At 38.0% G+C, this 26968-nt stretch overlaps 1 protein-coding gene across 1 annotated transcript; it reads right to left on the reverse strand.

Annotated features, from left to right (window-relative positions):
• Positions 1-680: 680 nt before the first annotated feature.
• nrd1a (nardilysin a (N-arginine dibasic convertase)) lies at positions 681-26561 on the reverse strand. The gene is made up of 31 exons (XM_052127971.1): positions 26519-26561; positions 25729-25929; positions 24945-25188; positions 23396-23477; positions 23152-23305; positions 22650-22723; positions 21308-21403; positions 21077-21199; positions 20904-20961; positions 20745-20818; positions 18401-18470; positions 18070-18147; positions 17805-17925; positions 17436-17494; positions 17252-17306; positions 16986-17090; positions 14351-14474; positions 13691-13777; positions 13460-13579; positions 12283-12334; positions 11952-12102; positions 11738-11865; positions 9904-10066; positions 8197-8228; positions 7365-7503; positions 7145-7192; positions 6981-7033; positions 6807-6890; positions 2589-2796; positions 2393-2482; positions 681-2119 (listed from the first exon to the last, which is right to left on the reverse strand). Exons 2-31 carry the CDS (start codon positions 25902-25904, stop codon positions 1907-1909), a joined length of 3261 nt encoding a protein of 1086 aa, XP_051983931.1. The 5' UTR covers positions 25905-25929; positions 26519-26561; the 3' UTR covers positions 681-1906.
• Positions 26562-26968: the final 407 nt, after the last annotated feature.

Genomic DNA, 26968 nt, shown 5'->3' on the forward strand with positions numbered 1-26968 from the left:
AGATTCCCTGCAGGATGCGAGATCAACTGACAATCATATAAATAAGACTCAGATGAATGAATTGACACAATGCCAGCAGTGCACTTCGATCTAAATATTTAAAACTTGATCAGTTTCAGCAGATTGATGAAAGTCTAACCATTGTACTGCACCTCTATGGACTTCTTCAGGCCAGCAAAATATGAACAATGAGGTGGTGAGAAGAGAGCTATTTTAGAGCATAGAGATCAACGCTCCTGCTGTGCTGCTATGTGCCACCTGCCTGGACAAGGAGACACAATGCCAACTCCATGTGGTGCCTGGTTAGTGTTAGTTGTGTTAATTCTTGTATTTTTTATTAAAGGGATAGTACACCCACAAATTTTAATTCTCCCATTATTTACTCACCATCATTCCATCCCAAATGTGTATTTGTGTAAAAGCACAAAGATACAAATGTATTAATGTATTATTTTAAAATTTAAAATAAAATATTTCAGCTCTGTTGATCCATTGATGTCAATCATCCAATACAAGTGAATGGTAGCAAGAAATTTGAAGCTCCAAAAATCACACAAAGGCAGCATAAAAGTAATCAACATGACTCCAGTGGTTAAAACCACATCTTCTGAAGCAATATGATAGATGTGGGTGAGAAACCGATCAATATTGAAGTCCCTTTTTACTTTTTCAGTAGAAATAATGTTTTATTAAAATTTAAATATAACAAAACTGTTGCAAATAATTATCTTTTAACATGCGGTCAAATGAACAACTTTAATATCTATTCATTCCTGTAATTATTATAAGTTTCACAGTCCTTGCTTAATTTCGAGTTGGACAACAGAAAGTCTGCTTCCGATTCAGTCAGATACTGCTCTGACTGATTCAGGGATTTCATTTAGTGAACAACTCTTCAGACTGATATCTCATGAGTTGGCAAGTCATCTGTTCATGTATAGGACTTAGTAGTCATGCTGTTTTTGAGTGCAGACAATCGAAAAATGGGTTGTCTTGGCTGTTACTTTGTGAGACAAGCTCTTATGACATCACATTAACTCTACACTGCTATTTCACAACTTCAGTACAGGAAACACTGGGGTTTATTTTGATTTTCATATTGACTGGAATCAGATTTTAAATATAAATGCTACTCATAATTAACATGAAAACGATCAAATGCATCCAACCCATTATCGGTTTTAAAATGCTTTTAATAAATATATTTGCACAATCTGACGACAAGCATTGCCATTAGCCATTCCTCAGTTCACAGGTTGAAGGTGTGCCAAATGCAGAATGATACTACAGCAGTAAAAGGGACCATCATCATGCACGCTCCACTCGAATGCCCATCTCTGAGCATCATTACCCAACCTCACTATCAAGCATCATCACCATGGCCTTATAAAAAGCAGTTATGTCTCTTATGCGTCTAATTAAAATATATTAATAATTGTGTGTAACAACAGTATGAATTCATTAGTACAAATGTAACACTGCAGTCCTACTGCAAAAATTCACACAAGTAGATTTTACAGTCATGTTTATGCTCTATCCACTATAGCCAGGGAGGGATATAATTAGACCTCTCTTGATCTGCTTCCATCAGCAAGACTCCAAAGACTGAGCCCCATCCACGCCCTCACTCACAAACACACACACACACACACAAACACACACACACACACACACACACACACACACACACACACACACACACACACACACAGTTCACAGCAACGTCATTCCAACAGCAGGGCTCAGGACATGAATGCACACATGTCTGAAGCACATTTCTCAAGTGCAATCGGGAGACTGCTGCCCCGACTCATCTTTGCTAAAATATGACAAAAAGACATGAGAAGTTGGAAGATAGAGGTAGGGGGTCTGTCTGCTTGGCAGTGTGTGAGTCCATGTTGGCTGTTTATTTGAGAATCTTGTGGTAAGGGTAGAGGTTGAGGGTGGAGGTGAAGGCCCTGATGTCTTTGATGGTCATTGCTGAGGCCAGTAAAGAGGAAGCTGGAAGGAAGGTGAGTTTGGAGACCTCCCCATACGATGACATCTTACTGCCCTCCTCACCTTTAGCAGCCGGATGTTCACTAGGAGGGTCTTTCTCTTCTACTCCGTAGCCAACAACCTAATGAGACACCAATCATCCTTCAGATTGTTATCTACAACAGCATTTACATTAATGGACAAAATGGTCTACACATTACAATTGCAAATTACACTTGTATTTAATCCAAGCAAAAATATGACCTTTCAAGCAGAACCCTCAACTGTTTTTGAGGAGTACCTGTGATAACTAAGTTTCAGTGTTTGTGTAATTTCAAGAATACTACCTTGCAATCATTGTAATTAGGCTCACCTGCATAGATTAATCTCAAGAGAGTTAGATGGGTGAACTTACGTGCACGCTAAGCTTCCTGTTGCTTTCACCCCGGTGTTCCATGAACCAGTTCACAAGTTCAGCCTTGGTCATGAGTTTCAGTGCATCAATCTGTTGAACAAATACAAAATAAAAATGGCTGAGTATTTTTCAACAATTCATCATTAACGTGTTACAGAACTGTCAGATTTTGCTCATGTACAACAGGGCTCCTCACCTCTCGGCTGAGTCTGTCAAAGACGTATTGCTGCGTGACCACCTCGGTCCAGTTCCTGTCGACCTCCTCACCGAGATGCGTGTCTTCGCAACCCTTCAGCTTGACGAGAGCAGTCACCTGCGTCTTAAAAGCCTCATCACTCAAGCTGTTCATCTTCTCGCCAAAGCTCACCAGGAACTCCTCGATCTTTGTCTCCACCAGCTCAGTGCTGGAATGCAGGAAGAACAAGGAGTAAGAAAAAGTGCTTTAAAGGCCGGATGTACAGACCTTGGGGTCAGAGTAGAAGCCATCTATTTTGTGAGAATTAAATTGAGGCTGTAAGGCTGAATGCGTTCTTGAGTTAAAAAAAAGCTACAAGCAGTGCAACAAATGGAACAGAATGCAGGTGTTTACGGTGTCTTAAAAACTTGCCGGTTCTGTGTGAGACACAGAAAAACAGCAAGTTGTGACAATGCTCAAAGAGGTCTGTTTACATGGAAACACTATTAAAAAACAGCACATATGGATGCAAAAAACACATTTGGTGTGAACAGTCCCTTACAGTCAGTTTAAAGGGTTGTACGATTTATTATGTTCCGTGAGTTCTGATGTCTCAGAATGCAGATAAGAGCAGTAAGTGTGTCTTTCGATTTATTCCTGTGACATTAAATGTTTTAGCTAGCAGGTTGCAATTTTTATATATTTATTATGAGCCAGCGCACATCAGTCAGAATGCATTTTTTTTTTTAAGTCATCAGCATTGTTTCTCACTCCATGATCGCTCGGATTACCACGACTACGTCACAACTGACAGCTCAAGGCATATCACAGCAAAGACACACAACTGACTGAGTAATTTCACATATGCTTACCTGATACTACTGGATACCAGAGTGGGAAATATAAACATTCAACATGGTGGAGAAGAGTACGCACATACTAGCGCAAAATATTCAGAGGGGACCCACCACTCTGATGACTACAGAGTAAATAGATTGTATTTGACCTAAATTCCATTATCCTCAGCAAGCTAACACTACACTACAGGTGTGGAATAAAGTTAAACAGCTTTAGCTTTACGGTTCATCACTGCTTGGAAGTTGAGACAGGCGCAGGTAATGGCACACACTCTCTCTCTCTCTCTCTCTCTCTCAAACATGCATCCATGTTTCTCCAATTACTTCTTAGAAACAACCCAAGCCACCGTTTCTAGTCCTAAAGTGACATTTTCGATTAAGTATCAGGATCTGCCATTGCTAGTTAAACAACCCAAGCCTCCATTAGGCTTGGGTTGTTTAATTAGCAATGGCAGATCCTGATACATGGCAGAAGAAAGTTTTTCCATGCACAAATGTGTTTTTTTGTGACAGCCCTTTTTTTTTCTTCATTTATTTATTCGTTGAACTGTTGTATGTTAATAATTAATCAATAATCAATTAATATTTTGATCGATTGTGCTTATCGATCATCGATTAATTAATTTCAGGACAATTACGTTCAATAATAATGGCTGCAGACATTGATAAGGCTGGCTATCCAGTCATCCGCCGCTAGAATGCACTTGCATGCCATGTTTTGTCCGCATGACAGAAGATGATGTTCAGCTGAAGCACCCTCAAATGTAATCAGTGTTTGGAAGTTTCTTGATGAATGAACTTATTTGTGCATACACTAAGATAGTGTGTTAAAGTACAACAAGCACTTTTGATCTGCTGGTCTACTTTTTTCCATCCCAACCTACAACTACGTCAGTGATCGCCAAGCCTGCAGATTCAGGTGAAGTCTCACCAGCATCAAAGAAACATTAAGCAATGTTAGGTAGGCTACCGTGTTTACGCAGTGTTAATTATACTTTTTTTTTAAAAAGTGTACAAAGGTTTGAAATATCCAAGGATCCGCAATGTGAAGTTTTAATAAATTCAAATATGTATTCAAGTTTTTAATAACAGTATTTCATTAACACTAATAAAGCAATTCACAAGTTCAAACTAAACATGTTTAAAAACTAAACATTTTAAAAAGCTAAATGTATTTTGCACCACCTGCCACCAAAAATCATGCCACGGTCCAAATCACGATAAAAGTTTTTTCCTCATTCTGATGGTTAATGTAAACACTAACTGAAGGTCCTGACCCGTATCCGCATGCTTTACTGCTACACAATTGGCTGATTATATAATCACATGGATGATTGTTGGTACCAGATGGGCTGGTTTGAGTATTTCTGTAACTGCTGGTCCCCTGGGATTTTCACGCAGTCTCACTCCGAATGGTGCCAAAAACAAAAAAACATCCAGTTCTGCAGATGAAAATGCCTTGTTGATGAGGTAGGTCAACAGAGAATGGCCTGGTTTGAATTGACAAAGTCTCTGGTAACTCAGATTGCTCTGTACAATTGTGGTGAGAAGAATATCATCTCAGAATGCTATTCTGAGATGCGGGTTGGTGCTGTATTGGAGGCACGAGGGGGACCTACACAATATTAGGAATGTGGTATTAATGTTGTGGCTGATCGGTGTATATAAACTGATGAGCCAAAACATAATGACCACTCACCGGTGAAGTGAATAACATAGATCATCTCCAAGGCCACATGTCAAGGTCTGGGTAGATTAGACGGTAAACGAATAATCAGTTCTCATAATGTGTTGAACTTTGACAAGGGCTAAATTCTTATCGACAGATGACTGGTTCAGAGCATCTCTGAAATGGCAAGCTTGTGAGGTGCTCCCGGTCAACAGTAGTGAGTACCAGCTGACAGTGATCAGAGGAGGGACAACCCACAAACCGGCGACAGGGTGTTAGGTGCCCAAGGCTCATCGATGCACAAGGTCAACGAAGGCTATCCCGTCTGGTCCGAAATGACAATGTCTACTGTGGCACAAGTCACAGACAATTTTAATGATTATGGGAGGAATGTGTCACAACACACCGTGCATCACACTCTTCTGCGTATGTGGCTGCTTAGCCGCAGATCGGTCAGAGTGCCCATGATGACTTCACTTTTGAAAATGCCTACAATGGGCACACAAGCATTGGAACTGGACCTTGGAGCAGTGGAATAAGGTCGCCTGGTCCAATGAGTCCCATTTTCATTTACATCAAGTGGACAGCCATGTACGAGTGTAGTATTTTCCTGGGGAAGTGATGGCACCAGGATGCACTGTTATGAAGATGACAAGCTGGTGGATGGAGTGTGAAGCTCTGGGGAATGTTCTGCTGGGAAACCCTGAGACTGGATATTCATGTGGATGTAAATTTGCACACAGGCCACCTACCTAAACATCATTGCAGCCAGGTACACCCCTTCATGGCAAAGGTATTCCCTGATGGCAATGGCCTCTTTCAATAGGACAATGCACCCCTGCCACACATCGTTCAGGAATGGTTTGAGGAACATGAAGAGTTCAAGGTGTTGTTCAAGGTGTTGCCCTGGCCTCCAAATTCTCCAGACCTCTATCCAATTGAGCATCTGTGCTGGACCAACAAGTCTGATCCACAGCAGCTTCACCTCAAAATTTAAAGGACTTGAAGGATCTGCTGATAATATTTTGGTGCCAGCTACCACAGGACACCTTCACAGGTCTTAAAGAGTCCATGCCTCGGCGGGTCGGCGCTGGTTTGGTGGCACACGGAGGACCAATAGCATACTAGACAGGTGACCATTATGTTTTTGCTCATCAGTGTATATGCAGCACAGTACGCAAATTTTGCCAAAATGTGCCATATATATCAGAACTGCATAAAACACTATACCTCAATATAATGCACTAGACATGACCTTCCATTTCTTAACTCATTTGATTGGACTGCCAAAAGTAATTTTTATACAAATCTTGATTTAAAATAAGGACATAACTGTTTTTATTTTAAATATAGCTGGACTCCACTCACTGCATTTAACATGCAACATGACTACCGTTTGAAACGTTTATCCATATTATTTCACAATGCCAACACAGCAAATGCAGTACACAACAGGTTCTGCACAGTTTTCAGTAAGCTAGTATTCCATTCTGAACTCGCCCAAACTTAGCATTCAGTGAAGGTTTTATTTCAGTTCAGAAATAATGAGAACCAATAAGAAAAATGAAACTGCAATTTAGTTGAGATAGAGGTGGAGATAAAGGTTAATTATGAATTTGAAGTCAAGAGGCTACAGCTGTGAACTTCAGTGCATAAATCAGATAATTATGATGCAACAGAGAACTGCAACCAAAATGCACAGCGAGAGCTCACTTGAACTTTGTGGCCTGAGTCTCCACTGTGACGGAGAATCCAAGGACACCTGATGTGTTTCTACAGGTGGGGTAGACGTGATATCTGTGAAAACAGATTGAGTACAACTAATTAAAACCAGTAACTGCAGAAAGATAATGTCTTAACCATATAGTCCCTGTGCTATAGACTCACCCTAGCGTCTCTTTGGTTCTGAGGAAGTCAAAGCATGGCTCCTCCATGTGCATCTACAATACAGAAGAAAGAATGTTAAAAAGAAAAAGCACCAAAAGGGTCAAAAATTACCTATTTGTCACACTTGGCAATGACGGATCTACTGAAAACATACTCATACTCACCACAAGCAGCTCCATCAGAGTGTGTTCACGCAAGTTCTTAAGACCAGACTGACAATTAATAGAAATTACAAAGACAGGGTGACATTAGGGACAATACAGAAAATGAATGCATTGCAATTATAGGATGGACATTTCATATTAGTTAAATTATATGCTGCAGTTTTTGTAATGAAACTAAGAGGTATAATTTACTGTTTGAAATATTATAAACTGGTTTTACCTGGTAATACACAGTGACCTCAGAATTTGCATCTCCCTTGTTGAGAGACTTGACTTTGCAGAGATGGTGTTTCTGAGGGAGCTCTACAACTCGGAAAAGAACAGGAACCTCTATTGGCAACTTCTTGAACTGCAGTTTGCTAATTGGGGAAAATTTTAGAGGGAAAAAATAAAGGAATAGTTCACCCAAGAATACAAATTCTCTCATATTTACATGCCACCTGCGACTTTCTTTACATTATTAAAGAAAGTTGCCATTATGACTTTCTTCCACAGAACAGAAGTGGGATTTTTAGAAGCATATCTCAGCTCTGTAGGTCCACACAATGCAAGTGATGGTGGCCAGAACTTTGAAGCTTCAAAGCAGCATAAAAGTAATTCATAAGACTCCAGTGGTTAAATCCATGTCTTCAGAAGCAATATAAGTGTGGGTGAAAAACAGATGAATATTTATAATTAAATATTCATGAAGAATGTGGAAGTGAAATTGGAGATTTAAGGACTTAAATATTTATCTGATTCTCACCAACACTTATTATATGACTTCTGAAGACATGGATTTAACCTCTGGAGTCCTATGTTGCTGCATTTATATGCTGTTTGAGCTTCAAAGATCTGGTCACCATTCACATGCATTGTATGGACCAACAGAGCAGAGATTTTCTTAAAAACAAATCTTTGTGTTCTGCAGAAGAAAAAAGTCTGACACATCAGTGATAGCCTGAGGGTGAATAAATGATGAGAATGTTCATTTTTGGGCGAACTATCCCTTTAAGCATACTGCTCTACAAAACACCACACATTCTACTATAAAAAAAAAGTCAAGTGCTTACTCTGTAATGTATTGCAAAAATTCCATGGATTCCTAGAAGCGATGAGAAATGAAAAATTACAATTCACCATTTACATGTTATAACATTATTCATAGACATGTAGTTCTAAATGTTTACTGAAAGCTTTGTATTTAAAAAGGAACATTCTGTGTTCAAGTCAAGTTTTGCTCCATCAGCAACATCAGAAAAATAAATACAACTTGTCCCTCAAAAAACAAAATGTTGACAATCATGCATTTACAACAAAGTCAACAATTGCCCCATAGAATTCCAATGTATTGTAACTGCATTTCTGTCAACACATTTTTTGTGTGCTTTTACAAACTGAAGTAGGAGACTGAGGTAATTGATGCATGCCACAGATAATGTTGTATTGTTGTGATATATAGAGTATATCTTATTTTTAATAGTGGTCGACTGATAAATCTGCCGATATTCATACTTTTTTTTTAATTATCGCATTGGCCGAAAAACATTCCACTTTGGCCGATTTGTTTCTTGAATGTGCCGAGAATTGCTAGCTTGCATGTGAAGTGACTGAGATATGTTAACGAGCAGTCACAGTTCATTTTGTTGTGCCATCGTGTTACTACAATAATAGACCGGTGTGCAACAGAGTGTCATTTAAATGACCCGAATATTAGAGCCACGGCAGACACGTTTGAGCTCATAATGCTTAAGTGCTCGCCTGTTTCATTCTCCCTCTCTCTCCTCAACAGTTCCCTGTAACTTGTTTAATCATATCATACTAATAACTAATATCATATCCCATCTGCAAATATGTGCATATCGTGTTAAAACCGATGTAATAAACCAACCTCACACAACTTCAGCGTCCTGTGGAGCACTCAATTATTTACCTCTAAAGCACATATTCTAACAGCTTCTCCTCAGCAGTTCCCTGTCACTTTTCTAATGATAAAAGGCAAATATATATATATAAAACATCTATTATATACCATCTGCAAATATCTCATTTAAACAGATGTAATTCACGAACCTCACGAAAATACAGCATTTTCAATCCGTCGAGCGCTGATCTAATATCTTCCTCTGAAACGTGTATTCCATCAGTCAGAATCAAAAACTTCAGGATCAGGATCAAAAGATCCTCTCATTCACAAATCACGATGGTCATGCCGTAACAATCCAAGCAGGCGATTCAGGCTGAGACCAGTTTCCTTAAGAGTTCCATTCATTCATAACAACTGTCAGTTAAGCCATAAGTTTTCAGATGCAGCCCAAGGTAAAAGCGTTTCACGTGTGCTATAAGCAAATGTCTTATTCACTATGCCCTGTATGTACAATTGGTTTGATTCTGTATTTTTTGAGAAAGTGTGATTGGATATGCTATCTATGGTTGCTGGACTACTATGTATACTGTTATTTCCTTCCTAATTTATTAACAATTTCTTCATGCGCAAATAAATGACTAAAATTGAATGACTATCTACCATTATTTTTTTTGTTATATTGAAATTTAGTAAATATAGTGCAAAATAAGTGTGTATTATTATTATTTTTAGCAAATTTATGTTTGTTATTTACTATATAAAATTGTGTGATATATCGCATTGTATCGGCCATTAAAAAAACCATCTCGTTCGTCCACTAGATACTAACCCAGCAATATTCCTTAAAAACAAATACTGAACATAAAAAAAGATTTATATCAAAAAGAATGTGAATGCTTTGGGTGAAACTCACAGCACTAGTGAAGTTTCCCTGCACGAATCCTTCAGCATACAGCTCTGACTTGAAGCTGCTCACAAACTCCATGAGCTCATTCACACTGAGCCCATCTACCACCGACTGGTACTTCTGGATGGTTGACCAGCGAGAGTGTTCCAAAATCAGAAGCCTCACGTCTCTGAAAAACATTAACCTTCACATCATATCTCTGTCTTTCCTTATTTCCTATTACTCATTTAACAGCAATAGCTACAAGCATGGACATCACAGTGTTTATAAAATACATTAAAAAAAAAACACACAAAAAAAAAATAAAACTGCGCAGACAGATTGGTTGCATATAGCATCCAAAAAGCTGTTCTAGTCAGTTCTAATGTGGCATCCTATTACTTTTGACTTTATCTGTCATACTGCTGAAAAAATTTGATGGATTAATGCAGTAAGGCTAAATTTGCCTCCTTCTCTTTGTCACTTCCTCAGCAGCTGTATTTCAAACCCCATCACAGCAGAGTTAACCTTTGTTTTTTTATTATTAATGGGTAATAAATAAAACTTTCGGCCGAAAATAAATTTTTTTGTTTTGCCCGAAAGAGAATAAAGAGCCAAAAATATATGCCCCTCAGTGCTCAGGTTTCAATCTTGATCTATCTAGCCATAATCACGGCGCTACCCAGCAAAAGGCCGATGTCAGCGGTGTGGAAATACTTCAAAGCAGTACCTCTGCTCCCTATACGCATTCTACGCAGGGCACCAACTCCCTAGGAGGGCACCAGAAAGTCGACCGGGTGCCCTTCCTCGCAAGTTATATGTTATTCAGGGACCCGAAAGCAGTTGCTGAACACGGTTGATCGTGTCACGCTCGTATCACGTGAACGCGACAATCCTCTTGATTACTTGTACATGAAAAAAGATCGCTTTCCATTGCTTGCGCGGACTGCACGCAGGTATTTATCTGCCCAAGCCCAGAGAGAGAGACGATTCAGTGCTGCATCTCATGTTCTTGATGAGAAGAGGAACCGTCTCTCCTGCCAGAAAGCTGACCAACTTTTGTTCTTGAAGAGAAACCTGCCACTTTTACTTAAAAAGCAGTCCAATTTGCTATGTGTATAGCCATTACATAAAAATTTGTTTAGCCCTGCAAAACTTTGTTCTTCACTTGAGACTACACCTGTCGTTAACAGTTGAGGTTGGTTTTAGTTCCATTACTGCCGTTTTGCACTGTTGTTTTGCACAATCATTTTATATTAAAGTATAAATATGTTTACATAACCAGAATAGAGGCCCTCTGGCATTCTGTGTTTTGCCTGTTGTTTTCATTAAAATGAACGTAGCATATTTAAACTTTTTGTAATTGCAAGATGCTAGCCTAGATCTGCTAAGTTCATTACTTGACTGCTATTTTGTATATCATTATAGTTTTCTAGAACGTTACATTATTTGGATAATTGGTAAAAAATTAAAAATAAATCTTAAATTTGATTGTTAAAGAACTTAATATATTTAATATGGTTTTAATATATTTTCTGTCCAATTTTGGTGCATTACTTTCAATAAAAGTGTGATCATTTTATTGGTTATAAGTTTTTCAGATTCATTAAATTCCTGAAATTAATTAAAAAGTATAATATTAATACAATTATATAAAAAAACTATTTTAAAATATGTGTTAGAAACACACACAAACAAAATAAAAATATCTGAACAACAATTAGAGTAGCTTCCTCTGTATTAGATACTTCCCTGCTGTGAGGGAAGCTATATCATAAATTGGTGGGTACAAATTGGTCATGGCAAAACGTGTGCTAAAGCCACAAGAAATGCAATTTAAGTGAATGCAAAGGAGACATACTTTCCAAGCTTCTCAGGTTTAATGAGGATGTTAAAATAAGTCTTCTTCAGCTGCTCTGCAAACATGCTGAAAACGTCAGGAGTGGTGGAGAAATCGGCGAGATAATCCACAATCAGGTTGAACAGCAACTGCACAGGGAGAAAAGGAGGGAAATAAAGACAATGTAAAAATCTGGAACTAATTGGTTTAAATGGAAAATGGTAGTATTACTTACAGGCAGTTTGTGATTGAAACCCTTAACCTTGATGACCAGGCCATGCTCCCCAGCAACTAGTTTATATTCCAGCTGAGCCACGTCAGCCTCGTAGGCTGGCTCGGCCAGGTTATGAACCAAGATATTCACAAACAGGTCAAAAAGCACCAGGCTAAATGGAAGTGAGAAAGACAGAAAGAAAGGTAAACAGATGGACGAGAATAGAAACCAGACATGAAGTGATTCTTAAAGCCTGAGCAGACACCCTAATGGCTAGACAAGGTTACCATGGCTACAGCATTTAGAAGATCCGCTCGTATGACTACAAGTTTGTACATGATCTTCAACTTACTTTTTAGGAGACTTCTGAACCACTGGTGATATGAGGTGGAACTGCACATATGCTGGAGGAAAAGATAAAAAGCAAAGTGTGAGATGGTAATTGAGCATGGAGGTTGCAGATTCTGCACTCAACAAAATGCATTTTCCTAGAGGACATCAGGTACAGTGGGGTTCACATTGAAAATCTGGGATTTAAAATCTAATTTAAACCTAGAAGTAAAGAGAAAGTTCTCAGATTTGTTTAATTATTATTTAAAACAAAGAAAGGTTAAAAGGAGTTCATCCAAAAATGCTAATTATCTCATGATTTACTCAACCTACTTGCATTCCAGATATGTATGACTTTCATCTGCAGAACTCAAATTAAGATTTTTAGAAGAATATTTGAGCTCTGTAGGCCCTCACAATGCAAGTGAATGGGTGACAAATTTTGAAGCTCCAAAATCCAAATAAAGGGAGCATAAAAGTAATCCATAAAACTCCAGAGGTTAAATCCATGTGTTCAGACACTAGGTGTGGTTGAGAAACAGATCAATTTTCATAGATTCTCCTGCTTGCCCTGAAGAATGTGAATCACCCAAAACAGAAATTGTATTATTGATCTTTGTCTCTCCCACACTTATCATATCACGTCAGAAGATATGGATTTAATCACCAGTCATCTGAGGAACTTTTATGATGACCTTATGTGGATTTTGAAGCTTCAAAATTTTGGCACCCATTCATCTGCATTGCATGGACTTACAGAGTAGAAATATTATTTTAAAAATCTTAGTTTGTGTTCAGAAGTCATACACATCTGGGATAGCTTGATGTGAGTAAATCATGAGAGAATTAAAAATGTTTGGTGAACTAACACTTTAGGATCCAGTACTATTTCTAGGTCACAATTTCAATGTAAGGAAATACAGTGACGTTGACCATGTAAACGCCATTAAACAATAGGCAAGCTTTCCTTGCTTCTATTGAAGCACATAAGAGGATCTCTAAGAAGTTCATGTTACTTTTTCAATTCAACTTTTCACTTAAATTGTCATGCTGTCAAACTAATCTGTCATGAAAAAACTGTGCCAAATAAATAATAAAAAAAAATGCTAAATAGAAACCTTTTCACAAGTGGACTTTTGAACCCCACGTGTATGTGACGGTCTCTTTAACACTCGATATATTCACAAACACATCCACACCTTTGGGGATTTTGAACTTGTTATCCTTCTTGTACCACAGACATCCTCTGTCATGGTTTACTATTCTGACAGGATACTCAGTGTCCGGACAGTCAGATATTTTGAGGGCAAAATCAGTGGCTGAAAATGAAGAGAAAACAAATCAAGCCCAATTGCAAACAGTCTTAAAACAGGATTTTAGAATAAGCTCCCACTGTTCACTGCAGAAGCAAAACATTACAGCACACCTACCGATGAACTTGTTCTCAGCAGGAAGGTGAAAGCTTGGGTTTAAACCAAAATCTCCAGCCCAGAGATCTCTCCAGTGTTGCTGTATGTCTGTATGTCAAAAGAGGGGAAAACATGTTTCTAACAGCTGTTTGTCTCTCCACATCCTGACTTCTAGGCTGAATAAATATAGACTCTAAATGCATAAGACTCACAAAGATTCTAAAGTACCCAACACAAGTTTACTTTAAGGGATTGTCACCCAAACCCATTTACACACCCTAATGTTGCTCCAAACCGGTATGAATTTCTTTCTTCTGTGGAACACAAAAGATAATATTTTGAAAATGATTGAATGGACAAAAACGGTTCTTCAAAAACTCTAGTGTTTCACAGAAGTCAGAGGTTTTGAGCGATATGAGGGTAAATTTTCATTTTTGGGTGAACGATCACTTTAAGGCAAGTATGCTTCCCAAAACTTTGTCAAGACTGTTTCAATAACGGCAAATCAGTTTTGCATGCTACAAAAATATTTCTCAGGCTAATGTGCAAGCACATCTATCAGAAAGGCTCTTTGACCTGAAAAACATGCAGTTGGCATGTTGAGCATTGAGAATTCACTCAAGTTGTCTGTCTACTCCTGCCAAACAGTCTACTTTTCAGAAATTATAATGATATACAAACCTTCTATACTGTGATGGGTCCCAAACCACTTTTCCTTAAGTGGACACTGGCCTTCATGCTCAGGGGACAAAAGGAGCAAGTTGGCCTTCTCTGGTGTGAGGAGTTTCAATGGAGCAGAAATCACCTAAGAAAGCAAAACAATTCAAGACCTTTGATTATCCGGAGTTCCTGTGTGTGCTAGACATGCTAAAACAGCACAAATATGTACCAATGTCAGATATTAAAGGGATAGTTTATCAAAAAATGAAAATTCTCTTATCATTTACTCACCCTCATACCATCCCAGACTTTCTTTTTTTTCTGCAGAACTACAAGTGAAGATTTTTAGAAGAATATCTCAGCTCTGTAGGTCCATACAATACAACTGAAAGGTGAACAGAACTCTGAAGATCCAAATATCACAAAGTCAATGAAAGCCAACCAAACAGTTTTGAGTGAGAACAAACCAAAATACAACTCCTGTTACACTGTACATCTTGCCATTGTAGTCTCTACACACAATCATGATTTCAAACTCGATTATACTTTCTACTGCCTGACACGTGCGCAGAGTGCTAGATGGCGTTTGGAAGTATAATTGAGCTTGAAATCATGATCGCCAAGCAGACTTCAGTGAAAAGCTGTTATATTTTGGTTTGTTCTCACCCACAACTGATTTGATCGCTTCAGAAGACATTAATTAAACCACTGGAGCTTATGGATTACTTTTATTATGCCAAATGGGATATTTGGAGCCTCAAAGGTTTGAACACTTGCATTGTATGGACCTACACAGCCTAGATATTCTTCTAAAAATATTAATTTGTGTTCTGCTGAAGAAAGTCATACACATCTGGGATGGCATAACGGTGAGTAAATGATGAGAACTTTTTTCTATCTAATGGACAAAATATGCTTCCAGATCCTGATGTATTTTTCAGTCATCCACATAAAACCTACCCCACCAACAAAGTTGAACAACAGAAAATGAACAATACAACGCAATTCAAATTATGTTAAAAATATGGTAGTTGCATGTGTATTATGGCAGGATTTATTTTAGGATTTCTTTATGGAGTTTTGACAGACAATCTTTCCAGGAGCACAGTGGAATTAGCTCCAGGTCATGTGACTATAGATCTGGTCATGTGACTATTTGCGCCACTCAAGCAGAAAAGTCTGCACTGTCATTTACAATTGACCACTGAATTGACAAAAAAAAACAAAAAGATCAAAAAGTCCTTTTAGATCCCAGTCACAATTGTAACCGGTGGGATTAAATGGGGTAATGACAGTGTAGATTACCTGCAGGGTTCCAGAATTGTCTCCAATTTCTGCATTGGCTAGTGCACTATCAAACAGAGACTGTGACCTTGTAGACAGCAGCAGGCTTCTCATGAACTACGGTTTATTCAAAGGGTCACATTACACGTTAACGGCGGTAAAATAAATTGTGCCATCAAACGAATTTTGCATTAACGAGATATTAATGCGTTAACTTTGACAGCACTAATATATATATTTAATTATGATCAGTCATCCTTTTATGTGAAATTCCTCCATTTATAAACACAATTCAAATAATTAGACTGAGAATGTCACTTACCATACAATTAAATTTACAAACTCATATATAGAGTGTATATCTTATGTAAAGATAATGTATCACAGATTCTTATTAAACAGGCAGGAACACACATTCAACATGGCTTTAACATTAATTTATCAGTAAAACAGGTTAGTATATATATACAAGTTTAAAATATTCAATACATGTTTTCCACATATATCACATTCAAATTTGTTTATGTACCATTATATAAATAAATAAATACAAATTAGAGGCTGACCAATATTGGATTGTGCTGATTTGATAAGGTGTTGAAAAAAAGCCAGTTAGTGTGCCAATAGTTTTTTAAAACTGGAAGCCTATATTAAATATTCTTAGTCTTTTCTTCCTGTGATGGGGATGGCCAGACAGAGGCTACAAGAGTCCGGATTTAATTAAATTCCAGATGTACTTTAACCGGGGACTCTTATTTTGAAATGTTTGCGCTTCACTGCTTCCAGCTGCTAATTCAAAGAAATAAGGGATATATAACGTGCACTCCTACAATAATCTACAAAGTATTACAATATAAACAATTTAAAGTAAACATTGTCATATTTCATCAACACTATATAATCATCATCATCAGTTGATCTTTAGTGATAGTTTGTCATAAATTTGCAATATGGCTTAATGATTGTGAACTGCTCTTCTACAGCTGGAACACTCACAAGCACCCTGCGTGCTTGGAGAAAATACAACAGTGCCACGTTTTTACTCTGGAGTATTTATTTCATTAAATCTGATTCTTTTGAAGTTTGATAATCACATTAGATCATATTATTATTACTGACTTTCCGCCACCAAATTTAAGACCTCTTTAAATAAAAACGAAGACTTTTGTTGTATAATTTAAGATATTTAAGACTTTTTATAACCTTAAATTTTGGGTAACTGAATTTAAGACAAAAGACTTGAGGATCCGCAGGAACCCTGGAAAACCCCCCATACATAGATTTTTAAAGGCATGTTTGTCACTTTCAGTTGTATTTTTGCCCAAAGCCTGACCCTGACTCATTTATTTAGTGTCTTTGATAGGGCATCTACCTCTGATTTGAACTCAAACATAAGCTGGTCTCCAGTTAAGAAGTCCTCTTTTGGGAACAGCTGCATGTTTTCACATATGTCCTCCACGTACTCAATGGGATCAGTCTGTAAAAGAAACACTGTGAGTACAATGTAAGTCCACACAAAGCAAAGTCACCATCACCAACTCTTTGTTTAATTGGCTCTTGGTTAGGAACACAAAAATACTGGAGGTAAACAACAAATCATTCATAGACTGGCAGCAGTGTAAAAAGATCAACTGTTACCTGCTCCTGATAGTGGAATTCATTGGACATAATCTTTTGAATTTCCTCATATATTCTGCAGAAGAAAGTTTGTTGAGAAGTCTTAACAGTTTTATTCTTCAGTGTTGTGTGTGCTATAGGTCAGCAAAGATCCTCTTCAATAAAACTGCACATCAGACTAGTACATTTCATGTAAAAGGCCTACCTTTGTTGGGGACCAAGTGTCTGAAGCATTTTCAAGTACTGGAACACCAGATGAGCAACCTGAATGAAGAAAATAAGCCAAACTATCACAGATGCTTCCTTCGGGCACTCGGGTTTAAAGATATTGTGTCTGTTGTAATTTAGAATGATAAAAGGGTGTGTTTGTGCCTCAAAGGCCTTGTAATCCTATTTTACACACATCCAGCAATGCTGCATCTCAGCTTGTAACATGTATTTCTATAATTCCATTAAGTGTGAAAAGTATATTATGTCATAAGGATGCTAGTAAATGTAGTGGATGTTTTCTGACACATTCAACAACATTAGTGTAGTTAGTCAATATTCCAATAGACTGATGACCTTTGCAGACCTCATAGAAGTTCTGGTAGCCCTCATCAGTCAGAGTGATGGAGATACTGAAAATTGAGTAGGTGGTGTTCTGATCGAAACCAGTTTCACTGTTTCCACCAAACAAAGCCAAAGCCCAGCACCTAGACAAAGAGATTCAGGTATTAAAAAAAACAAATTATTGACATTTCAAAACAACACTCTTGCTATGTGTAGTGGCAAGTGACATGGAAATCAAAACCACAATGCCATTTACTAAAAACTACATCAAGAGAGGAGTGACTTACTTCCTCCTGAGCATGGAAAGGATACTGCCAGTTCCCTCATGACCAATCAGCCAAGCAATGTAATGCAGAGGCTTTACCCTGAGGACAGACATAAAGAGATTTGAGTAAGAATCATATGGATTAAATACTAGGCTTCTGGAAATCATTACAGACAAACATTTTTAATTTAGAACAACAAATCTCTTTTCTGAAAGTTACTTTTGCCAATATTTTTGAGACTGAACAGCAGTTATTTAAGGAGCTGCAAAAGCATTCAACTGAATCTCAATCTGGGTGACTGTGTTTTAGAGGTTACGAGGAACTAAAACTAAAGAGTTCGTGACTAGTTTACCTGTAATGCTTCTCTTGTGGTGGAAGAGCCCACGTGATAGTGAGGGCATGCACTTTTCTGACAGGCACCACTGTAATAAACATACAGTTGAAGTCAGAGGTTTACATACACTTAGGTTGAAGTCATTAAAACTCATTGTTTAACCAATCCACAGATTTAATATTAGTAAACTACAGTTTTGGCAAGTCAATTAGGACATATACTTTGTGCATGATGAGTATTTTTTTTCCCAACAATTGATTACAGACAGATTGTTTAACTTTTAATTGACTATCACAATTCCAGTGGGTTGTTTACATAAACTAAAGAAGTTTACATACACTAAGTTAACTGTGCCTTTAAGCAGCTTAGAATATTCCAGAAAATTATATAAAGCCTTTAGACCATTGGTCAGTTAGCTTCTGATAGGTGGTGTACTGAATTAGATGTGTACCTGTGGATGTATTTTAAGGCCTACTTTCAAACTCACTGCCTCTTTGCTTGACATTATGAGAAAATCAAAAGAAATCAGCAAAGACCTCAGAAAAAAACATTGTGGACCTCCACAAATCTGGTTCATCCTTGGGAGCAATTTTCAAATGCCTGAAGGTACCACATTCATCTGTAAAAACAATAGTAAGGAAGTATGAACACCATGGGACCATGCAGCCATCATAGCGCTCAGGAAGGAGACGCATTCTGTCTCATAGAGATGAACATAGTTTGGTGCGAAAAGTGCAAATCCCAGAACAACCGCAAAGGACCTTGCAAAGGACCCAATGACTGCGGAGTAGAACTGTATCAACAGCACCTGCCACAGGCGCTGTTGATACAGTTCTACTCAGCAGTCATTGAGTCTGTCCTCTGCACTTCAATAACTGTCTGGTTCAGCTACGAAATCAGACATCAGAAGACAACAAAGGACAGTTCGGTCTGCTGAGCGGATTATTGGTTGCCCCCTTCAAGAACTGTACACTTTCAGAGTGAGGAAAAGGGCTGGTAAAATCACTCTGTATCTCACTCACCCAGCCCATTACCTTTTTGAACTGTTGCCTTCAGGCCGACACTACAGAGCTCTGAAAACCAGAACCGTCAGGCACAGGAACAGTTTTTTCCCTCTGGCCATCCATATCATAAACAGTTAAAGCTGCCCATTGAGCAATAATTATGTGCAATACACAGTTTAAGTCTATTTATATTATCTAACATATCCTCTTCTGCCATTACATGCCAAAAAAAAAATAACTTTTTGCACTGTACATAACATACTGTATTTTTGATACAACGGATTTGTTTTAGATTTGTACTACGTATGTGTATGTATGAATGAATGAATGAATGAATGAATGAAGGTGTGTGACTGTATGTACGTATATGTATAATTATATAGATATTTTTTATTATCTATGGCTTGCTGCTGTTTTTGTATTTGTTGTGCACTAGAAGCTCCTGTCACCAAGAAAAATTCCTTGTATGTGAAAGCATACTTAGCAATAAAGCTGATTCTGAAGATGCTGGTGGAAATGGGTAGACAAGTTTCTATATCCACAATAAAACAAGTTCTATATCGACATAACCTGAAATGCTGTTCAAGGAAGAAGCCACTGCTCCAAACCTACCATAAAATGCCAGACTACAGTTTGCAAGTGAACATGGAGACAAAGATCTTTTTGGAGAAATGTCCTCTGGTCTGATGAAACAAAATTTAACTGTTTGGCTATAATTACCATCGTTATGTTTGGAGGAAAAAGAGTGAGGCTTGCAAGCCGAAGAACACCATCCCAACAGTGAAGCATGTGGGTGGCAGCATCATGTTGTGGAGGTGCTTTGCTGTAGGAGGGATTGGTGCACTTCACAAAATAGATGTCATCATGAGGAAGGAAAATTATGTGGATAAATTGAAGCAACATGCCAAGACATCAGCCAGGAAGATAAAGCTCTGTTTTGAAATATATTTGGCTATGGTGTATGTAAACTTCTGACTTCAACTGTACAAGAGATTATAATTGTGTTAAAGGAATAGTTCATCCAAAATTATTTTATTTACTCAACCTCATGTTGTTTCAAACCCATACTGACTTTCTTTGGAAAACAAAAGATGTTAGGCATAAATTGGGTCTTAGTCACCATTTACTTTCAATGCATCTTTTTACCATACAATGAAAGTGAATTGTGACTGAGACCAACATTCTGCCTAACATCTATTTTTGTGTTCTACGGAAGTCAGACATTAACTGTGACTTTAACATGAGTCACAATTATTGTATCATCAGCACTCATAAACTGCCTATCCAAAACCAGTGTAGACAGAAGAATCAAGAGCCATCTTGTGCCATGAAAAAATACTTTGTTCTATATAACATACCTCGGTAAAGTTTATTGAAGGCAGGTGTGTCAAATGGGTCCACTTGGCCTGAAAAATCTGGCTTTGGCTGCCCACTGAAAACATTGAGAAGTAATTGTTTAAGCACATTAATATCATCCCATTTTACTCAACTCTAAATAGCGCTTATGTTCCACTTACTTGTTGGGAACCTGACTGAAGATATCTCTAACCCATTCCTCAAGAGTGTCAAGTTTCTCTATGAAGGAAAAAGTAGAGGACACCTTAGGATCAACTAAAACTTCCCATATTTCAAATATTTTTATATCTCCATTAATTCCATATCCGAGTCAGGCTCTGCTTACATTACTTACTTTTGGACTGAACAGCTAAGGTCATATAGTGGGCAGAGTAGTACCTCTTCCAAAACTCACGCAATCGCTTGTAAACATTGATGTTCTTTTCCCTAGGCTCAGTCTTCAGTGTCTGGGCATTTCCTTAAATACAAAAAGACTGCTTAATATGCTCAAATAAATCTAAAACTTTTCAGGAAAAAAACTTTGTAACTCAAGAGACTTTTAAGTGTATGTAAGTATTTGACTTACCCCAGCAGAACTTGCCCATGGGATGGTTGGGCTTTGCTAGGCTGCCAAAGAGCATTTCCTTACGATGGGAATCTGAAGGTTTAGCAAGCTGATATTCTGTAACGAATACATAAGGCTGTTAACATGCTCCGTCTTGCTATCAAGACTTCTAAAGGAACAGTTCATCAAAAATGAAAATTCGCTCATTATTTAACCTCAAAGTCCAGCCGAACGCGAGCCTGTCAATATATACTCCATTTGATTGTGCGCGCACACACAAGCAGTTGCCGCATGTGCTCAACGACTGTACAAGAAATATAAGACTAATACAGATATCTTTATATTCCTTCAAACTCGATTAATATAAAATGCCAGGTATCTCCTGACCTCCTCGCATATGCACTCTTGGCGTGCATCTCTACCGTTGTTGTTTTTACCTTCATCTCCTATTATTTACCACTGATTACGTCGTCTTCCAGCGTTTCTTCATGATAGCAATGGCTCAAGCATGAGTTGCCAACTTGTGGATTGATTAATTAGTGCAAATAATTCCAAGCACATGCGCATTCTGCACGTTAAAAGACGTGGTCAGAAAAATCTGGCTGTACACGTTCAGTGCTCGAGCACTCTGATGAAAAGATTTGCGCCACGCGTTCTCTAAGTGAATGCTCTGACCAAAGTATACGTTGGGCTTTACTCGCCCTCATGCCATCCCAGAAGTGTATGACTTTCTTCTGCAGAGGACAATTGAAGATTGTTTTTTTTTTTTTAAATATCTCTGCTCTGTAGGTCTGTACAATGCAAGTTTATGGTAACCTAAACTTTGAAACTCCTAAAAGCACATAACGACAGCATAAAAGTAATCCATAAGATTCCAGTGTTTTAATCCTTGTCTACAGAAGTAATCCAATTGTTTTTTGGTGAGAAAGACCAAAATATAACTCCTTTTTTCACAATAAATCATGACATCAGCATTCTCCTTGGCAATCATGATTTCAAGCTCAATAACACTTTCTAGTGCCATCTAATGGTCTGTAAGAGCTAAGCTCCGGTAAGAGCAATCAAGCTTGAAATCATGATCGTGCCTGGAGACTGCAATGGCAAGATGTACATTGAAAAAGAAGTTATATTTTGTATGTATCTATTATTTTTAATGTTGCCTTTATGTGCTTTGTTGAGCTTCAAAGTTTTGGTCACCATTCACTTACATTGTATGGACCTACAGAGCTGAGATATTATTAAAATATTCGATTGTGTTCTGCAGAAGAAAAAGTTTAATCTGGTACAGCATGAGTAAATAATGAGAGAATTTTCATTTTGGGGGGAACTGTTCCTTTAAATCTAGAACTGAAATTTCACTCACCACTGTCCACAGCCTCAACCTCTCGATCAATGGCGTCTTCAATCATAAGTGGACAGATAAAAAACTGAGCCCATCTGAGACAAAAACAACAATCACACTCTGATAATGGTTTTGTCTGGTCAAAGCTTAAAGGTATAGTTCACACAAAAATTACATTTCTGACATAACTCACCCTCATGTTGTTTCAAAAAGGAAAATGTTAGGCTGAACGTTAGCTTAAGGTACCAGTCACTTTCAATGTATTGAAAAAAATATGCAATGAAAGTGAATAGTAACTGAGGGTACCATTCTACCTAACATCTTTTGTTTCATGGAAGATCTCGTTTTTTTTTTTTTAAATATTTTTGTTTTTAGGTCAACTATCCCTTTAATATATATAAAGAAACGTATTTGTTTTAAATCTCTGGGTTCAGAAAATATTCAAAAGAGGTGCATTGAAGTGTGAATTATGACAATAGTACTCAGCTGATGTGATATGATCACATCTTTAGAGCTACTTCACCTGTCAAGGGCCTCTTTGAAGCGTTTCCTCTGCACATCAAATTGGAAAATGGTTCTCTCGCAGTCAGTGGAGGCATTATCACTGCCACCATGCTTTTTCAAGAATGCATCAAAGCCATTCTCAGAAGGGTACTTCTCACTGCCCATGAACACCACTGAGACATGAAAGACAGGGATACAGTTAAGTAAACAAGTCTAAGTATAAACTGCTATAGTATGGCAGAATGCTTGAAGGTGTGACGTACTGTGCTCTAGAAAGTGCGCAAGTCCAGGCAGGTCATTAGGGTCACTGAAACTTCCAACGCCAATGCAAAGGGCAGCTGCAGACTGATTTCAGAAAAACATTGTCAGACTGCTTTTAAAGGGATGGTTCACCAAAAATTCAGTCATCATTTATTAACCCTCTTGTTGTTTCAAACATGTATTATTTTCTTTCTTCCATGTACTGCTGGGTATCGAGTTTGATTATTTTTAGGTACCGACCGAATTGGCTCTAAACAATAGAGTATCGAAAAATGTCTTGTCGTTCGGTACCAAATTTCGATACCTAAGGGGTTAAGCTCGTCAACGTCTGTGATAAGCATGTAGCATGCTAGATGTGCCCAAATCTAAAAGTACCAGTGATTGGCTGTGTTTAGGCATCAAGGAAAAACACTAGTTTACACCAGTTACGCCCAGAGACACGCTCACACGTGAGGCTGTAGTGTGTATGGGTCTCAACCCCCATAGATGTAAAAGATCAAAAGTGTGGCTACATTTCACCAGGCTCGATGCAATATTTGCAACAAGATAATTGCTGCCAAAACCAACAATACGACAAATCTGATGAAGCACTTGACAGTGCACGGAATAAACTTAAGAGCAGAAAGTTGCTCCGTCTTCGACTGCAAGAAGACCGAGCCGGTGCAGTAATCCTCTCTGCGTCCTGCCACAGAACTTCCTTGAACATGCCCACCACACGAGTCCTCCAAAACTACTGATGAATGCAGCAGCGCTATGACTGGGACTCTGACAGGTAAGGTTAATGTTTAGCAAACAAACCAACAAACAAAAATCAGCTAAATTGTAGTGGTACATGCTTGTGTACATGTTACATTAACGTTTCTGTCCACGGCAACATAGTCCTATAAACTGGGACATACGTAATGTTAGATATTGTTTGGATGTATGGCTACAGATAGCTAGCTAAACTGATGCTAAAAATGCTTTAAGGTTGACAGTAACTGATCAAGTTTAACGTACATCAAACTAGTTATCTTGTTAAACCGTACTTATCCTTAGGGTTGGCTGAATTAACAGTTTAGCGTTGTTTTTTTTTTCCTCTTCACATTAATGTTATAGCCTCTGCCGACCCTGGCATGAGTAGACCAGAAGGCTCAGGAGACGAGTCTTTGAGAATGTGTAAAAATCAACAAACTGAAAAAAGAAAAACAACGGTTTGAGGAAATGTGTAATGTTTGTAATCTTGTTCAAATGGATTTAATAAAATTGGTATCGAAAAAAAGTTCAAGGTATCGGTATCGAAATTCTTTGAACGATACCCAGCCCTACTTCCATGAAACACAAACTTTTTTCAAGATTTTATGCAGAATGAAAGTCTCAGTCACTATACGATGAAATACAATGTCCTTTTGTCTCCCACAGAAGATAGAAACTCTTTATAGTTAGAAACAAAATAAGGGTGAAAATTATGTTAATGATGACAGTTTTCATTTTAGGGCAAATTATCCCTCTTCAATACACAGATAATGGTTAAAATCACTTGTGCTAATCATTACTGACCAATATACAAACCTGTTTTTCACATCCCTTTTTCTTATTGTCATCATCCTCATCTAGCTCTTCAAAGTCACTGTCTTGACTGTCCCCTTCCTCCTCAGACTCTTCATCTGTTCCCTCCCCTGAGTCTTCCTCTTCCTCTGCCGCCTCTTCCTCCTCTGAATCTTCTTCCTCCTCCTCTGAATCTTCAGCTTTCCCATCTAAACTGCTCAGATCAGAGATCAAAAGAGCCCTCAGTCCGTTACTCAGCTCAATGAATCTGGAAGAAAAAGAGAGAACATATTTTGGAAGCTGGATTAGCTCTTAAAGAGATAGTTTAGCCAAAAAATGTTCAATATAGTTCAGCCAAAAATGATAATTAACACTGGAATTCCTTTCTTCTTTTGGAACACAAAAGGAGATGTTAGGCAGAATGTTAGCCTCAAGTCACCATTCACATCTTTTTTACATACAATGAGAGTAAATGGTGACTGAGGCCTTTTATGATTCAAATAAATAAAATCATATGGGTTTACAACAGGGTGCTGACAGAATTGTCATTTTTATGCAAACTATTGCAGCGCAAAGTGTTAAATTACATACATCTGTAACAAGAGCTTGTGTTTTACCTGTACGATCTCATATTTTTTGTTTATTCCATATCCTTCATTATCATCACATCATTCATGGTGTAAAATGATCCTTTTAAAGGTTTGACATGTTCTAACTTGAAACTGTAAACTGTTAGTCTAGGTACACAGTGTCCATTCATAGTGCTAAAATGATATGGTATAGGGTTATCTGAATCTGTGGACAATACCTGTATTGCTTGGGATCACTTGGAGATTTAATAATTTGAGGATCCCCTTGGTTATCTTCTCCACCACCTTCTCCTGGAGGTACGTCTCTGATTGGTTGTTGTTCAACCCGGTCTGGACCGTCAGACTGAGCCAAGCTGCTAGCCGCAGCACATTTAAACTTGTTTGTCAGGGGCATCTTCGGCAATTCTGATACTTTAGCCCTGGAGTGAAGGTGAAAGTGACGCTTTAAGACCCTGTTACAAAGTAGGGAAAACCTACGTGTCGTCTTGAACAGAGCCATGTTGATTTTGTTTTGGTATTTACTAGAACAAGGTGTCACTGAAACGCATAAATATATGCAGCAGTCGATGCACATAAATAAAATAACTCGTCTGATAGACCTGATTGTCGCTTTTAAGCTTAACGTAATGTTTCACTTTAAAGTTATATTTATTCATCTTTATATCAAGCTAATAACGGTCTTGTCCATCACATCACACCAATCACACAAGCTCCGGTTTAGATTTTCCCCTAGCAAGTTGTATTCAGATAATCGATGGTCAAGCATGTTTCGACAAGAGATTGCCATAATATGATCCTAAATATAAACAAAAACGTGTTTCATTCCTTCCACTAACATCACATTGGTAAACAATTGCGCTGACACTTCCGACTGATACAATTTAAAATGTTCTATAAACATTTGACTTGCTTGCCACGGTCAATACACTGAGTAAATGTAATACATCCAAGTACGATTAGGCCCTAACATAACTTGTCAAAATTAGTTAAGTTTCATCAGTCTCATACCTCACGTTCTGATGATGGGTCAGCCTAACCTACAGCATTCAGCCAGTCACTGGTAGGTTGAGTCTATGCAACAAGGAGAGCCCTGATTCGTCAAAAATGATTCACGTAGGAAAACGAGGCTCTCTGATTGGTCAAAATATTCCTATTCTTTTTTTTAACTTTAATTGGCAACTATCAGTTGGAGCATTACCATCACCTATCGAAACTTCATCTTCTCCTTTCTTCATTCGTGATTCGCAAGCTAAATTAATGCCCTCTACTCAGCATTGAAGAAACTCTCCCTTCCCTTAACCCCGATTCCACCAGCGCTGTGTGTTCAGCTGCGCCGGTGTACACACCAAGCCCAAAAGGAAGGGCGAGAAAATAAAATAAATAGTAATATAATAGTAATAAATAACTCAATAATAATTAAAAAAAACCATTCATTTTCCCCTTCTATTTAATCTTTAG

The sequence above is a fragment of the Xyrauchen texanus genome, chromosome 6, assembly GCF_025860055.1.
Source record: "Xyrauchen texanus isolate HMW12.3.18 chromosome 6, RBS_HiC_50CHRs, whole genome shotgun sequence".
NCBI classification, from domain to species: Eukaryota; Metazoa; Chordata; class Actinopteri; order Cypriniformes; family Catostomidae; genus Xyrauchen; species Xyrauchen texanus.

What these genes read in the sequence shown, in the direction of transcription:
- nrd1a (XM_052127971.1), bottom strand. Translation starts at nt 25,904, where the DNA reads ATGCCCCTGACAAACAAGTTTAAATGTGCTGCGGCTAGCAGCTTGGCT. An exon ending in AAAAGGGATGTGAAAAACAG is followed by an intron (nt 23,478 to 24,944) that starts GTTTGTATATTG and finishes TTCTGAAATCAG; the next exon opens with TCTGCAGCTGCCCTTTGCAT. An exon ending in CCACAAGAGAAGCATTACAG is followed by an intron (nt 18,148 to 18,400) that starts GTAAACTAGTCA and finishes GTCTGTCCTCAG; the next exon opens with GGTAAAGCCTCTGCATTACA.